The 17366-nt window shown below is 43.7% G+C and overlaps 1 protein-coding gene across 7 annotated transcripts in view; it reads right to left on the bottom strand.

Moving 5' to 3' along the window:
• The window catches only part of HEATR3 (HEAT repeat containing 3), a 69114-nt gene extending 60314 nt beyond the window's left edge, over window positions 1-8800 (bottom strand). For 2 of the 7 annotated variants that reach the window (XM_019455992.2, XM_053906080.1), the window contains exons 1-5: window positions 8498-8799; window positions 8195-8367; window positions 6084-6171; window positions 4376-4488; window positions 2254-2363 (exon numbers count right to left, since the gene is read on the bottom strand). In XM_019455992.2, coding sequence (XP_019311537.2) covers window positions 2254-2363; window positions 4376-4488; window positions 6084-6171; window positions 8195-8367; window positions 8498-8629 — 616 coding nt within the window. In that variant the 5' untranslated portion in view covers window positions 8630-8799. Of the gene's footprint in view, window positions 1-2253; window positions 2364-4375; window positions 4489-6083; window positions 6172-8194; window positions 8368-8497 lie in introns of all 7 variants that reach the window. The other 5 variants (XM_053906081.1, XM_019455995.2, XM_019455996.2 and 2 more) reach the window with 3 other exon arrangements.
• Window positions 8801-17366: the final 8566 nt, after the last annotated feature.

Here is a 17366-nt window from a genome sequence, read left to right as displayed (position 1 = left end):
AAGAAAAAAAGCATCTTAGGGGCACCTGGGTTGAGTTGAGTCGGTTGAGCGTCTGACTGTGTCTCAGGTCAGGATCTCTCAGGTTGTGAGTTTGAGCCCTGCGTCAGGCTCTCTGCTGTCAGCACAGAGCCTGGAGCCTGCCTCAGATCCTCTGTCCCCCTCTCTCTTTGCCCCTCCCCCTGCTCGCTCTCTATCAAAAATAAACGAACATTAAAAAAGACTTAAAAAAATATTTTACATAAAAATATGAGTAAACTGAGAGATGGCTACAGTATTCATAGACATATGGTCATTTAGTACTTACTTCCTACCTTGTACTAAAACAAGATAATGGATTACAACTTGCATATTAGAAATAATTAACTAAAAGTATCAAAACAACTGGGATTGCCTGACAGGTCTGGCAGAAGAGACCTCTGAAGCACAAAGATGAAGCAAGCCCAAGTTTGTTTTTCTTAGTGTGTTCCAAACAAATCCATTTCTTTCAGGTCTCAAAATTTCAAAGCTGACCATACCCATCCAAATTAGTCAAAACACATGCTACTTCTGTGATCTAGTTTGGTTCCCAAAACACATTTGTATACGAATCCATAAATATGCATGTGTGTGTGTGCGTGTATGTATGTGTGTGTGTGTGTGTATATATATATATATATATATATATATATATATGCCCAAATGTAATTTTTTTCACTAAGAGACTAACTAAATTCACTTTAGCAAAAGCCTAGAGAAACTATGGCTGCTACCATAAAGACAATACAAGAGCAAAGAAAGCCATATTAACATAAAGAACAGTGTCTCAGAAGTTCACTTTACTTCATGTGAACGTTGCTTGATTTTCAAACCAAAGTAACTTGACATTTGTTTAAAAAATCATGAATCTAGCTAAATGCGGAAATAAAACACTATTATACAATTGAAAATTATTTTATTCTGATCCATCTTTTAGAGAAAAAAATTTTTAAATAACTAAATCTACAAAAGATACAAAAACAGAAGTGAAGTTTTTCTTTTAAAAGCTATTAACTAGGGACACCTGGGTGGCTCAGTCGGTTGAGCATCCGACTTCGGCTCAGGTCATGATCACACAGTCTGTGGGTTCGAGCCCCGCGTCAGGCTCTGTGCTGACAGCTCAGACCCTGGAGCCTGTTTCCACTCCTGTGTCTCCCTCTCTCTCCGCCCCTCCCCCAGTCTCACTTTGTCTCACTCTGTCTCTCAAAAATAAATAAATATAAAAAAAATTAAAAAAATAAATAAAAGCTATTAACTACCTTTTGTCAATTTCCCTCATTGTAAGAAAAATTGTCTTCTGAAATGAAAAGCCACCTACAAATTTCCTAGTTCAACTGTTTTTAAGATCCACATTTACTCAGAAATCACCCTTCCACCAAAGATTCCATTTTGAGAAACTGATTTAAAAATTTTTCCCAGTATTATTTACTCCACTATTTTTTTTTTTTTTTCTGTTCTCTTAAAAGTATCCATTAGAGACAAAAGAAGCATCACTAAGAGGAAACACACTTAGTCCATGCCAGGAGAAATGCATAATTAAATAAAAGGACAGCTGGATACCTGGTCATTATAATGGGTAGAAAAGAAATGCTTTGCATCAATTGTTTCTCCACTGTCCCCAGAGTTCTGTTGAGCCACCCACCCTCCAATCTGTCTCCTGAAATGAATAAGGGCTCCTCACTTTGGGTCTCTCACCCCTCAGAGAGAAAGTGAGGGAGGCAAGGCAGCTGAAGCTGCCAGCCTGGGCTTTCCCTGTCCCACAGAAGGGAAGCAGACCTATGTGAAATTTCAATCACTTACTTTCCTCTCTCAAAAAAAGCACAGGTTATCAGTGTTCTGCTGGGAGTATGAGATAGTGGTACAAGACATTTAAATCAGTCTAGATTCCAATTAACTTTGGTTCAAAGGCCTGGTAGTTGTGGGTTACTACTTCTCAGTAAATGGGAGATAAAAGCTTCAAGACTTAATAAAGCCTTCTAAGAATGGTGATACACTAGAAACCGCACCTGCTCACATAATTGCCTTCCTCCCTTTCAGAGTGAAGAGCAGGAAAACTGTATGAGTAAGTAAAGTATTAATCATAGATTTTAAAAGATCCAAAACAAACAGAACTCAGTTACACATTTATATATAATGAGAAAAAAAATCACTCCTATAGAATAAACATGCTATGTTGGAATAAAAATGTTTGAATAAGGCCATACATACTTAATAAATCATCACCTTTTCTTCACTTACCTACTGAAATAGCCAGGTCCACATTGGTGGAAAACCTACTTAAATACTTTAATACAATCTCCAAACACCCTTCTTTGTTGAATATAGATACTGCTCTACTACTGCATTCACTAAATTGAAGGGGGAAAAAAAAGTTTTACTATTCACATGTTAACATTAAGAAATCAACCACAGAAATTCATGAAAAGATAAATTAGGCTTTATAAACGAACTAAAGAGCTGGAGTCAAGCACCCACCATTTTTACAGATGAAGAAACCAATGCCCATTCATATACACTGTGCATAAACCAGACTGGCCACCTGTATTGTTATGTCTAACACACCAGGACATTCTAACCAATCTCTTTACCTGCATGCCAGTTTCCTTATAGGAGGCTAGAGCTGGAAGAGATCTTAGAAATCACTACCATTTACTTCTAATCCTCATTTCATACAGGAGGAAACCTAGGCCCCAAAGATGGAGTGATCTATTCAAAGATCACACATTTTATTTGTGGTGGTTCCTTGGGTCCAGCCTACTGTTCCTTCCACTGTGTAACAGTAATAGTAAGATAAAGTGAGGATAAAAGGTCTCTATGCTTGTAAAACAAAAAGCACAAATTTAAAAGAAAATAAAATGAATTTTATTCACTCCTTCTAGACTATTATAATCAGCAAGCAGAATTTGCAGTCTGCAGAAGAGAAAGTGCTATCATAAATATAGTTGAAGCTACACTATCTTTTAATAAAAAAATCAGAATTAATGTTAAGAATGTTATTAATAAATATAACTAAATATAATAAGTATACGAAATACGGGGTATAAAAGAAAGGTAACTTTAATAATTTTATCCCTGTTTCCAGAGAAAAGTATCCCTCTGTTCATACCACATATACACATGATACAATAAAAGAGCGGATCAGGTTATTAAACAGAGGTGACTAAATTACGAAATTCAATCTTGTTATCGAAAGATAAACTATTTTCTGCCTGACTCTCTGTCCATCTGTCTACCTACCTACCCCACCTAGTTACTACAGCACTGCTATGAGCCTACCCTCAAGACGGCCACAGCAGAATCAGATATAGTCAGGAATATAAGGCATACATGCGTTAAGATAATTGTAAATATATACACACGTATACAACCTAAACATACAGGATTTAAAATCATGAAGCATAAGACAAAACTGAAAAGCTAGAACAACTGGAAACGGTACTGTTAGGGCTCACAGGCATTCAGGAAAGAGACACTGTGGAGACTACTTTTTCAGGCTCTTTTCAAAGAAAATTTTTTAAAACTTCTAACAATTAAATAAGCTAAAGTTCCTGGGTACAGGAAACTGTTAACCACCCACTTGCTCATTTCCTCAAATCTGATCTCTCCAATTTTCTGGTGGAATGCATCCACTAATTTGAAATGAAATCATCGGCACGTTCAGACTGCTGTGTGGGCAGCTTTTCAGGATCCAACTTAATCCTGTTTTCTGAGATACGTCTGTGCTTTTAGGTCAGAAGGTATCATTGCTGCTGACTAGAAAATAAGGAACTATGACACAATCCGGTTAGAAAGGTGGGACATAAAATAGGGTAGGAAAAATAAGTCCAGGTAGTGTTTCTAGCCATTTCCATTCCTAAAATCAAGTCCACACCACCCCGCCACTGCTGCAATCATGGAGAGCATGGCCTTCTTCCTACTGGGGCCAAGGGAGCTCTTCTCAGGCGTCGGCGGTCCTGTCAAATGGCAACTGCTAGAGTGGAGGAATAACGCACCAGCCAAGGTCTGTGGCCCCGTCTCGTCCAGGTGCTAGACCGAAGCAGCTGCTGCACAGGGGCTTGACTAGCTTGAAGACAATAACCACTCAAGGGTATGCAGGCAGTGGAGGGTAACTGGGGTAGAGTACATGGTAATGGCCACGATTCCTCTTATTTCTGTCAGCAGCAATGATTGGAGAGAAGTCATAAAGCAAAAACAGAGACAGTGATGCTATGAGGAAAAGGGCTTGGGAGGGAGGGCTGATCTTAGATCACCTAAGATCACAGGCCCACCAAGGAGAACAGAGCTCTCTCTACAGTTTTACAGAATGAGCAGCAGCCTGAGTAGTGTTGAAGCAGGAGGCTGTGTTCGGAAAGCACCTTACCATATATTCCACAGCACATTCATGGCCTCATTGGCTATGTTCTCAATAGAATTTCTGTTCTGATCTTTTTTTTCCTGTGGAGACATCTCATTTGAATCCAGTCCGGCACTACACTGCAACCAAATATCATGATTAGTACCCTGGTTCAAAAGAATAATTAAACAAAAAGGCTAATGATAGTGAAGAAACACAAAAACTAAACATCAGAAATTATAGTGGTTAACGAGCTCATCAAATTCTCATAAGCAGTACCCTTCCCACAGTCCTGTTCCCTTCTGGCAAGAAATACAGACGGGAAAAGTTCACGAGTCATTGTGCAAACTGGATACAAAGCATTTAACACTTTAAAATGTAGAATCAATACAAAGTATTTTATCTAATGCAATGAAGACAGTAAATCAGGCACAGAAAGGTAACACGCAATAGGAGCTAACATCTACACAGGGCCTTCTATGCACAAGGCACTACTCTAACCACTTTTACATTAGGTTATTTAATCCTGACCATAACCTGTGAGGCAGAGGATCCATTATCCCCAATCTTCTGCTACAAAAGGAAAACTGAGGTACGAGATTGCAGAAAGTGTAGCTTAATACATGGCAAAGCTGGGATTCAGATCCATGTATTCTGGCTCCGAAGTCAGGGCAGGACTGCCCTGTAGCACAGCCCATGGCCCCCTCTAAAGCAGAGCTTCTCAGTCTCAGTACCGCTGACATTTTGGACTGGATGATTCTTTGTTGTGGGGTTCACATGTGCACTGCAGGATGTTAGCAGCATCCTTGGCCTCTACCCACTACATGCCAGTAGCCAACACCTCAAAAATGTCTCCAGACATTGCCAAATGTCCCCTGTGGGGAAAATCACCACCAGTTCAGAACCAATGCTCTGAACAGAATGAGATGCCTCTCATCAAAATTGGATATTCTTTATAAAGCCTTAAATAAAAGTTATGTATCAATACAGAATAGTGGACTAGAAGCAGCCTAGAGAGAGAGAGAGCGCGCCTTATTCCCTTCAACTACGTCATGCGCTAAGGTTGGCGTGATGTTAAATTTGAAAACTTAATGTAGTCTTCACGGCAAATTCCTAGTCCGTGCCTCAGTTTTCTCATCTCTAAAACAGGAATAACACCTTCCAAATAGGACTGCTGGAAGGATTAAATAATACATAAAACACCACCTGACACAAAAACGTAAAAACTACTTTTATTTACAAAATTTAAGGTCTAAAGGAGTCAGTCTATAGTTTTAGAAAGGGCTTTTCCAACTAGTGTATAAATAAAAAATAGTGGGGACAAACTAATGGAGACTGGTATAATGAGAAGAAATCTGTGTTTCTAGGAAAAGAAATAAAATGCCCATAGAATGTTTTGAGGGAAGACAAAATAACTAATACCAAAGGGCTTAAAAAAAAAAAAAAAATCTAAGTGCATATACTAAAAGCTACAATTAAAAATTGCCATGAGGGGCGCCTGGGTGGCTCAGTCGGTTAAGCGGCCGACTTCGGCTCAGGTCATGATCTCGCGGTCCGTGAGTTCGAGCCCCGCGTCGGGCTCTGTGCTGACAGCTCAGAGCCTGGAGCCTGTTTCAGATTCTGTGTCTCCCGCTCTCTGACCCTCCCCTGTTCATGCTCTGTCTCTCCCTGTCTCAAAAATAAAAAAAAAAAAAAAAAAAAAAATTGCCATGTAGATACTTTTTAAACCACCTACCTCTTTCAGCAGTGCGACCAGAGGAGTCATGATATCCTTAGTCACCATGTCATCACAAACTTCAAAACCTCCACAAGCACTGAGATTTCTACACAAAAAGTTTAAAATAAGTTTTACTTTCTCAGAGCACACATCACAAAAACACTTTTAAGTTCTCAAATGTAATTTCTACCCATACTTAAGGTTTTCCAGATGGCACTGCATATGATTTCTGTAAGATGCTACAGAACCAGGGGTGCCTGGGTGGCTCAGTTGGTTAAGCATCCGACTTCAGCTCAGGTCATGGTCTCACTGTCCATGGGTTCGAGTCTCTCTTCAGGCTCTGTGCTGACAGCTCAGAGCCTGGAGCCTGCTTCGGATTCTTTCTCTCTCACTCTCTCTACCCCTTCCCCGCACACACTCAGTCTCTCTCTCTCAAAAATAAACAAACATTAGAAAAAAAAAAAAAAAGATGCCACAGAATCAATCCAAAGATTTCATCTGTTCTGATCCTTGTTTCACATGATGTAAACAAATGACTTTGTCATGTGACAACTTAATTTTGAAGTCTGAAACAATACACAGGTACATGGCTATAGGGGCAGTAAGAGAGAGAAGACTTTTCCTATTTAATGTGAACAAATCACAGCATGATCCTACATGAAAGGAACTTTTCTTGGGATCAAGACTTCCAAGGGCAGCAAGGGTGAGGCTGAAGGACAGCCCCTGAAGCAAGCCAGGCTAAACTGAATTTTAATTGGGAAGCCACTGCCTGCTTGCCTTCTGAGTGCACAGCACTGTGCCAGGCACTGAAGACGGAGATGAATCAGAAGACGCCCCCACAACCTTCCAGGAGCTCCCAGTGTGCAGAAAACGCCCCCACAACCTTCCAGGAGCTCCCAGTGTACGCATGCTGCAGGGAAAGAGTAGGGCTTCCTCCATGTGGTTTCCTCCAGTATGTGGCTAATCCCCATCCATCCCTTAGAGCTCACCTCAAACACCCCTCCCTTAGGGCTTTCTTCTCTGAACCCCCCAGTTATCTATCTATCTATCTATCTATCTATCTATCTATCTATCATATATAATGATTTATAACCAAATCATTATTTGGCTAATGCCTGTCTCCCTCAAAGCTGTAAGACAGAAGTCATATCTATCTTGTTCACTAACACATGCCCACAGCCTAGCCCACTGCTTGGAGCACAGTGGATACACAAAATATACCTGCTAAAGCACCAAATGCAACATGATATAGACAGAGCGGCAAGAATTGCAAACACTACCTTCTACTCTTGCCCCCTCTACAGTCCATTCTCTGCACAGACACCAGAGTAGCCTTTTCAAAAGATAAATTAGATCAGGCCACTCCTGCTCACCATAGGCCCTTTAGCCCTACACCACCGAGTCCCTGTCCACCTCTCCAACCTCATCTGTAATACCCACCCCTGCCCTGCAAAGCCACACTAAACTTCCTGTTCTTTAACCAGGCCAAGTCCTTTGCTGCCTCACTTCTTTGCTGTTTCCCTCCGTCGGGAATGCTTTTGCCCTGGATTTTCAGGTCTGGCTCGGATGCATCAGATCAACTGTCATCTACAGATCATAACTTAAAGGAACTTCCCACCTCCAACTCATTATCCTCTTGTTTCTCTCCATAGCACTTCTCACTATCTAGTATTTCCTGTTTTACCTGTTTACTAGTCTCTTGTCTCCTCATCAACACGGGTTCTGTGAAGGCAGGGATCTCAGCTCTCTTGCTCAATGTTCTGCCTGCTCAAACTCCCTGCACCCAGAACACGTGCCACATGCACTGGAAGAGCTCACAGAACCTCGGGACTCTGGGGGTTCCTGGAGAGGGAGCGATGTTTGTTAGGCCTTGCGGGGAGGAGGATACGTGGCAGTTGGCTGCTTGCAGCTGGAGCAGCCAGCTGGACAGATGGAATGCGATTGGGGGAGGGGGGTGCGCTCCTCAGGGGTCTGCAGACTGAGTTCAAATCCCCCCTCTGCAAATGGGAGACCCTGGGCAGTTCTGGGTCTCCCGAGCTGCCGAAGGCAAGGGCACGGAGATAATCGACGGTGCGTGGCACGCACACAGCGCTGGCCGGCCGCCGCGACCCCTCTCTCTCCCGGCTCACCTCAGCGCGCCGGCCGCCGTCTCCCTCACCGCCAGGCTGGGGTCCAGCAGCAGCGGCCCGAGGCGGCGCACGGCGTCCCGACGCGCCAGTCCCAGCAACGCAGGCCGCTGCTGCACCAGCCGGGCCAACCCCGCGCAGGCGCACTCGCGGACCTCGGCGCTCGGGTGCTGGAGCTGCGGGACAGGAGCAAGTGTCAGACGCAGCACAGAGCGCAGGCGCGGGGGCCGCGGCAGGGGCGCGCCGCGCTGCCCCAGGGCTCCGCGCGAAGCCCGCCCCTCGCAGCCCCGCGCGCCCCCGCTTCACCTTTTCTAGCAGCTCCGCCGCCGGCCCGTCGTCCTCCTCTCCCTCAGTCCCGTTCGCCGCCGCCTCGGCCTGACAGTCGCCCGTAGGAGAGAACTGAGGCCGCTTGAAGCGCTTCGTCCGGCTCTTGCCCATGGCGATGTGCGCTGGGAGAAAAGACCGAGAGAGGAGGGCAACAGCAGGACGGCGGAGGCTGCTGAGCTGGTGTCAGGGTCCTGCTGCCGAGGGGTTCTCGGCCCCACTGCTCAGCCGGGCCCGCTGACTGCCGGAGCCCACATGGAGAAGCAGTGCGCAAGCGCGCCGCGTGTCGGCGGGGAGGAGGCTGGCTCCGGGAGCGCGCAGGCGTAATGGTGGGGGTGGGGCCAGACCTGGGTTAGTAGCGGAGTCAGGGGTTTTTCCCCCCGGGGAAGAAGGAGGTTGGGTTTTAATGGGATTACAGCCTCCCATGAGTCTAGTGACGTTTATTGTTACTGAACGTCGCCACACTCTTATTTCCATAATAACCAAAATGCGATTAAGGATACCTAACTTGCAAGGTTATTGTGAGGCTTACATAAAATTGTGTAAGGCGCCTAACACCAAACCTGACATATTTATTTTGGGTGCTCAAAATTATTAACCACGACTTTTTGTGTCCCCCAGGGCATAGCACAGCTCCCGTCAAGTAAACAACCCAGTTTTTGTTTTAGATGTTTTAGAATGAATGTACATCTATGTTTGATCAGACGGATTCCCTTAAATTAATCTTCCTGGGGGCACCTGGGTGGCTCAGTCCGTTACTGTCTGACTTTGGCTCAGATCCTGATCTCAGGGCTTGGAGAGCTGACAGCTCAGAGCCTGGAGCCCGCTTTGGATTCTGTGTCTCCGGGTCTCTCTGCCCCTTCCCCACTCACACTCTGCCCCCCTCTCTCTCTCTCTCAAAAATAAACATTTAAAAAAAATAAAATAAAATAAAATAAACATTTAAAGAACATTTTTAGGGGCACCTGGGTGGCTCAGTTGGTTGAGCCTTGGACTTCGGCTAGGGTCATGATCTGGCAGCTCGTGAGTTCGAGCTCTCCCCACCCCCCACTCACCCAGGGCTCTGTGCTGACAGCTCTAGGGGCCTGGAGCCTGCTTCAGATTCTGTCTCCCTCTCTCTCCGCCCCTCCCTTGCTTGCACATGGCCTCTCTCTCTCTCTCTCTCTCTCTCTCAAAAATTAAAAAATATATATATTTAAATTTTTTTAATAAAATAAAATAAAATTCCTATCTTAAAAAAAAAAGTTAATCTTCCGCCTCAGTTTCCTCGTTTGTGAAAATGGGAATACTGATAATACATACCTAAATACATACTTGGACACATACACACACTCTCTCCAGCTGGACACTAAACCCTGTGAGGACAAGACTGCCTGTTTACACAAATCACTGTATTCCCAACACTGGCCCAACAAGTCCTGCCTGGCACAGAATAGGCATGCAATTTCTTGAATGAATAGAGACCACATAATGAGGAAAGGGTAGGTCATGTCATCTAGACAAAACAGGAGGAGATTGAAAAAAAAAAAAAAAAAAAAAAAAGGTTCCTGCTGTTTCACTGTGGGGATGAGCAAGACAAAATGGTCAAAAACCTTAGCTAAGGGAAAACTTTGTGGTCTGTTTTCATTAGTTACTCTTTCCTGGGAGATATTAACACTTCTGTTCAAATGAATGATAAACTTTATTTAATGAGCTTAAGATCCCTTCTGGGAACCACAGAGGTATTAGTTTTAGGAGGAGCCCAGTGACCTTTAACTAGTCTAATAATCCGTAACCAGTCACTTTTTAAAAATCCAGGCAAGTCACGATTATCTAAGGTATCTTCTTCCTACAAGTTATTGTTGTCAAGGAGGAATTTTTGAATTAGGCTGCTTAGAGGCCTCTTCCTTTGAGACAATAAAAATGCTTGTAATCAATTATTGGTCACACACATTTTAAGGTTGGTTTTTTTTTGTTTGTTTTTGAGAGAGGGGGGTGGGGAAGGGCAGAGAGAGAGGGAGAGAGAGAATCCCAAGCAGGCTCCACATTGGCACAGAACCCGATGTGGGGCTTGAACTCACGAACTGTGAGATCATGACCTGAGCTGAAGTCAAGAGTCAGATACTTAACTGACTGAGCCACCCAGGCGCCCCTGGTCACACACATTTTAAATAGGAGCTAGCTCTTCCTGTTTCTCCCCATTCATATGTTTGTAAGATAATTTTCCTGAAGAAAACACTCTGATCTATATTCCTTTAAAATCTTTGACAATCTCAGGTGGATACATAACTGAACTATGTAGCATGAGGTTCAGACTTTTATATGACCTATCCCATGTGGCCACAGCACCCTGCCACATGCTTCTGACACATCATGTCTTCCCAGGAGCCTCCTCAGTCATTCCCATACACTCCCTTGGACTTTCCTTTACCTGGGCCTGGGGGACTGTATAGCTTAGCAAGCTTCCATAGCACACCCTGGCATTAATCACCTCAGTTTTGTCAGTAAATGGTCTCAGATCTGTTTATAGTTCCTCTGAGTTTTAGGAACTCGTGGTGGGATAGGAGATGTACACTAAAAGATGGCCGTCCCGCGGGGCCTAGCCTACTGTCCTCATCCTCCCACCCGCCCCAGCACACTCTACGTGTTCTTTGATTGCCCTGTATCTCTCTCTTAGGATTGTCCAGTAAATACCATCAAAAGTATGCCTGTGCGCTTCCGCCCCTAGTCTGTGCCCCTCCCTGGAGGGCAGGGGCCACTGCCAGTCTCTGCATTCCTTGTGCCTGGCACTCAGCTGAATTAAAGTCCCTGAGCTGTCCACTCCCTCTGTGTGTGGTTACTGCCCTCTGCCTCAGCTGGCCCTACATAAAGTGACTCAGTAGTCATCGACAAGGAATGTGGCTGCTGGTAAAACCATCTGCAGAGAACCAGACATGGGTCTCTAGCTCCAGATCTGCCTCTATCTGACCAGATGATCAAGGGAAGTTTGCTTCCCTTCCCTAGACCTCAGTTTCTCCATTTACAAAGACTCTTTAGAGGTCTTCAAAATATCAGAGGGCTATGAACCATATTGATTAGTTCAGGAAAGGCGATCTGGAAGGAAAACTGAATGAACAGGTGTCAGAGCCTGGGAGAGGCACCCTGGCTGCTGATTTCTCATTTGGTCCTCAAAATCTTCCTGAGCTATGTGTTATCCGAGTGTAACTGCTGACAGCCAACCTGAGAAAGTCATGGCAAAGGGATCTGCTGCCCGTCAGAAATTCTACTTCATTCACTCATTCATTCATTCACTCACTCAACAAATATCTATTGTTGGGTCCTTACTGTCCGTCAGGCACTGTACCAGCACTAATGGTAATGTGGTAACTAAGATCTGTCCCTGATGTCGTGGGGTTTACATTCCATCCACACTAGGGCTCTATGCTGCCTCTAAGAAAGTTACTGTAGAAGGGAGCCTAGGTGGCTCGGTCCCTTGAGCATCTGACCTCGGCTCAGGTCATAATCTCAGGGTACATGATTTTGAGCCCTGAATCAGGATGTCTGCCGTTGGTACAGAGGCCACTTGGGATCCTCTGTCTCTCCTTCTCACTACCCCTCCCCCACTCAACCATGCGTAAAAATTTTTAATGTTTATTTATTTTTGAGATAGAGACAGAGCGTGAGCAGGGGAGGGGCAGAGAGAGAGAGGAAGACACAGAATCCAAAGCAGGCTCCATGCTCTGAGCTGTCAGCGCAGAGCCCAACACAGGGCTCGAACCCACAAACCACGAGATCATGACCTGAGCCAAAGTCGAAAGCTCCACCAACTAAGCCACTCAGGCGCCCCAAACTTAACATGTTTTTAATAAAAAATTAATTAATGAATTAAAAAAAAAACTTACCCAAAAACTTGGGAAGAAAGAAAGTGAATGACTACATATTTTTTCAATGTTTTTCAATATTTTTTCATAGTAGCCAAATATCAGTAGACTTTTCTCCCATGATGAAAGTGTTCTCTGTCCTGTCTGGCACAGGAGCCACTGGCCACACATGGTTATAAGCACTTGACGGATGCAAGTGCAAGTGCAGCTGAGAAACTGAAGTTTCCATTTTAATTCATTTTAATTGGCTGCTGTTTTGTGAAGCACAACTCTATAGCAGTGGTTCTGAACTGGGATGATTTTGCTCCTCAGAGGACATTTGGTAATGTCTTGGAGGCATTTTGGTCATCACTATGGCGGTGCTATTAGCATCTAATGGGTACAGGTAGGTGCTATTGCCATCTGGGCTAGTGTGGGGACTGTCCTGTACATTGTAGGGTGTTGAGCAGCAACTCTGACTTCTACCCACTAGATGCCAGTAGTATCCCCTAGTTCTGACAAACAAGCACGTCTTTACCCATTGCCAAATGTCCCCTGGGAAGCAAAATTGCCCTCAGTCGACAATCATTGCGCTAGGGAAATGTACTTTTGTTGAGTGACTGCCTACTTATAGGCCTAGACTCTTTGAAATTTGATATTGATTTTTAGATTAATAAATTGCAAATAATTTTGCCCACTTGAGATACAAATTATTTCTGTCCAGTAGAAAATATAACTTCAAAGGATACAATTCCATTGCCTTGGAGAACATAACCAATTTTGTATCTAACCTAGGAATCTTAGTTAAGCATATGTTTCCTCACTGACTATATAGATTTCTGTTTCTCCTTTAAACCACCTTAGCCATTCTCCTGGTTCCTTCATTAAGGAACAGACATATCCTTACTATGTGTTTATATGAGTCAATTTTTGAACTTGTTGAAAATCATCCTTTGTTTATCCATAGGGTAAAAAATGTGTTCACCAGGTACTATGAAGTAAAGAGGCAGGTTACAAGGCAGCATATATAATATAATCCCATTTGGGGAAAAACACAGAGAGGAAATATCTATGAAAGTATCCACACCAGGGGCACCTGGGTGGCTGAGTTGGTTGAGTGTCCGACTTTGGGTCAGGTCATGATCTCACAGCTCATGGGTTCGAGCCCTGAGTCAGGCTCTGTGCTGGCAGCTCAGAACCTGGAGCCTGCTTCCAATTCTGTGTCTCCCTCTCTTTCTGCCCCTCCCCGGCTCACGCCCTGTCTCTCTCCCTCAAAAATAAATAAACATTTAAACAAAAGAAAAGAAAGTATCCATACCAAAGTGTCACTTGTATTTGTCTCTGGGTAGAATTTAAAGAGAAATTTTTAATTTTTAATTATTTTTTAAAGGTCATTTTCTTTCCTTTTTTCTTTTAAATTTATTTTAGAGAGAGAGAGAGAGAGAGAGAGCACATACAGGGGGTGGGGCAGAGAGAGAGAATCCTTAGTAGACTCTATGCTGTCAGTGCAGAGCCCGACTTGGGACTCCTCAATCTCACAAACCTTGAGATCATGACCTGAGCCCAAATCAAGGGTTGAGTACTCAAATGAATGAGCCACCCAGGTGCCCCTAAGAGATAATTTTTTTTTTACTCTGATTTTTGGGCCTTTTTATTTTTTGGGCTTTCTAGAATGAGCCGGTGGTAATTGCACATTTTTTTTAACCCTGAAAAAATTTTTAAGGAAATAGAGTATAATTCTCCTCTCCTCAATGTGGCCCTCATTTCCATCCTATTACCCCCACACTCACCTATTGGATGGTCAGTGGCTGCCCTTGGTGCCCAGAAGACTCTGCTCTAAGATTTAGGACTCCTGCCATGATTTTTGGGTCTGGATCAGCAGTTGATACTTCATTGTTAATGTCAGTGTCATTAATCTGGATATTGTTGGATGTGGTTTGTAGGTTATTTGTAGCACAAGAGTTTCATATAGTAAAACAATCTTACATTTGTAGAGCTCTTATAAAACTTTCCATTTAATTTTCTTCTCCCCTAGGGGCACCTGGGTGGCTCAGTCGGTTAAGCATCAGACTTTGGCTCAGGTCATGATCTTGTGGTTTGTGAGTTCGAGCCCCACGTCGGGGTCTGTGCTGACAGCTCAGAGCCTGGAGCCTGCTTCGGATTCTGTGCCTCCCTCTCTCTCTGCCCCTCCCCAGCTTGTGTTCTCTCTCTCTCTCTTTCAAAAGTAAATAAACATTAAAATTTTTTTTTCCCTAAATAGACCCATTTAATACTGCCAAATATTTTCTTTGTTTCCAGATGGACAGCATTTCTTCCCTAGTTTCTTATTCTCCTTGCTCTGGTCTCAGTGAACCCCCACTCAGTGAAGGTAGTATTTTGGCTCTTGAGCAAAGAGCTGGTACATTCCCATTTGATTTTAATTGGACATCCAATAATTACTACTGTATTTAAGTACTTGTCGTATTTATTTTAACCTAATATCATTTTGTTTAAAAAAAAAAATAACTGTGAGGGCGCCTGGGTGGCTCTGTCCGTTGAGCATCCAACTTCAGCTCAGGTCATGATCTCACAATTCGTAAGTTCAAGCCCCACCATCAGGCTCTCTGCTATCAGCTTGGAGCCTGCTTCAAAGATGGTCTTCCTCTCTCTGCCCCTTCCCTGCTTGTGCACACACTCTCTCTCAAAAATAAATAAGCATTTTGGGGCGCCTGGGTGGCTCTGTCAGTTAAGCGGCCGACTTCGGCTCAGGTCATGATCTCGCAGTCCGTGGGTTCGAGCCCCGCGTCGGGCTCTGTGCTGACAGCTCAGAGCCTGGAGCCTGTTTCAGATTCTGTGTCTCCCTCTCTCTGACCCTCCCCCATTCATGCTCTGTCTCTCTCTGTCTCAAAAATAAATAAACATTAAAAAAAAAAATTTAAAAAAAAATAAATAAGCATTTTAAAAAATGAAAAAAAAATAACCATGACCAATTACACATTTTTGCATTTGGATCTTCCATGCCAGATCAAAATCAGGATTTATCTGGGGCGCCTGGGTGGTTCAGTCAGTTAAGCATTTGATTCTCAATTTTGACTCAGGTTGGGATCTCACAGTCATGATCTCATGGTTGTGAGATCAAGCCCTGCATTGGGCATGGGGCCTGCTTGGGATTCTCTCTCTCTCTCTCTCTCTCTCTCTCTCTCTCTCTGCCCCTCCCCTGATCATGCTCGTGCTCTCTCTGTCTCTCAAAATAAACAAACAAACAAACAAACAAACAAACAAACATTTAAGGAAATCAGAATTTATCCAGTTTTCAAGTAAAAATGGAGGTAAGGTTTTTTTTGTTTTTGTTTTTTCTTTTAGATGACTGAGAACTATTTCAAGCATCTCAAATAGTATAAAAAGTTTACGGGGGAGCCTACGTGGCTCAGTCGGTTAAGCATCTGACTTTTTTTTTTTTTTTTTTTTTGAGTGAGAGTGAGCAGGAGAGGAGTAGAGAGGGAGAAAGAGTCTTAAGCAGGCTTCACATCCAGCACAGAGCATAACGAGGGGCTCGATCTGACAATCACGAGGTAGTGACCCGAGCCAAAATGAAGAGTCAGCCGCTTACCCGACTTAGCTTCCCAGATGCCCCTGCCCATCTGACTCTTGATCTCAGCTCCAGTGTTGATCTCAGGGTCATGAGTTCAAGCCCCACACTGGGCCCTGCACTGGGCATGAAGTCTACTTCAAAACAAGACAAAACAAAACAAAAACGGGCAATCCTGCCCCAGAGTGCTGAGAACCATCTTAAGGGCATCTTATTTATCACAAATCAACAGAACCGATTGTTCCCTATCTTTGCCCCAAGAAGGATTGCCAGTCTTTCTCATTTTAGCCATTTTGGTGGATGTATGGCAACCAGAACTCTTAAACGTTGCTGGTGAGAACATAAAAGGGACAACCACTGGGGCGCCTGGCTGACTCAGTCACAGGAGTATGCAACTCTTGATTTTGGGGTTGTGAGTTTAAGCCCCCTGTTGAGTGGAGAGATTACTTAAAAATAAAGTCTTGGGTCGCCTGGGTGGCTCAGTCGGTTGAGCATCTGACTTCAGCTCAGGTCATGATCTCGCGTTCCGTGAGTTCGAGCCCCGCGTCGGGCTCTGTGTTGACAGCTCAGAGCCTGGAGCCTGTTTCAGATTCTGTGTCTCCCTCTCTCTCTGACCCTCCCCCGTTCATGCTGTCTCCCCCTGTCTCAAAAATAAAATAAACGTTAAAAAAAATTTAAAAAAAAATAAATAAAGTCTTCAGGGGCTCAGTCGGTTGAGCACCTGACCCTTGATTTCTGCTTAGGTCACGATCCCAGTGTTGTGGGATCGAGCCCCGAGTTAGGCTCCATGCTGAGTATGGAGCCCGCTTGAGATTCTCTCTCTCCCTGTGCCCCTCTCCTCTGCTCACACAGGCACATGCTCCCTCTCTCAAATAAAAATAAAATAAAATAAAATAAAATAAAATAAAATAAAATAAAATCTTAAACAGGGCAGCTACTTTAGAAAACAGTTTGGTGGCTCCTTGTCATGCATTCAGTTTATATTGCAGCAATTCCACTCCAAGATATTCCCAGGAAAAGTTAATATATCCACACAGACTTGCACATGAATATTCATAGCAGCTTTATTAATAGCCCCAAAGTGGAAACAACTCAAATGCCCATAAACAGGTAAGTGAAGAAACAAAAAGGAAACAAATTATGGGTACATGTAATAACATACATTAACATCTCAAAAAACGGGGCTCCTGGGTGGCTCAGTTGGTTAAGTGTCCAACCTCAGCTCAAGTCATGATCTCGGTTCATGAGTTTGAGCCCCACATTGGACTCTCTGCTCTCATCGCAGAGCCCACTTCAGATCCCCTGTCCCTCTCTCTCTCTGTCTCTTCCCCACTCGCATGCTCTCGCTCTCTCTCTCACAAAAATGAATAAATATTAATTTTTTTTAATCTCAAAAACATCTTGAGCAAAAGAAGCCAGACACAAGACTATTGTACTGTATGCTTGTAGTATAATTTCATTTATG

Source organism: Panthera pardus, unplaced genomic scaffold (assembly GCF_024362965.1).
Source record: "Panthera pardus isolate Hobbes unplaced genomic scaffold, ASM2436296v1 HiC_scaffold_18, whole genome shotgun sequence".
In the NCBI taxonomy this organism is placed as follows: Eukaryota; Metazoa; Chordata; class Mammalia; order Carnivora; family Felidae; genus Panthera; species Panthera pardus.
Note: the sequence above shows the minus strand (reverse complement) of the source record. Positions and strands in the feature narration are given on the sequence as shown.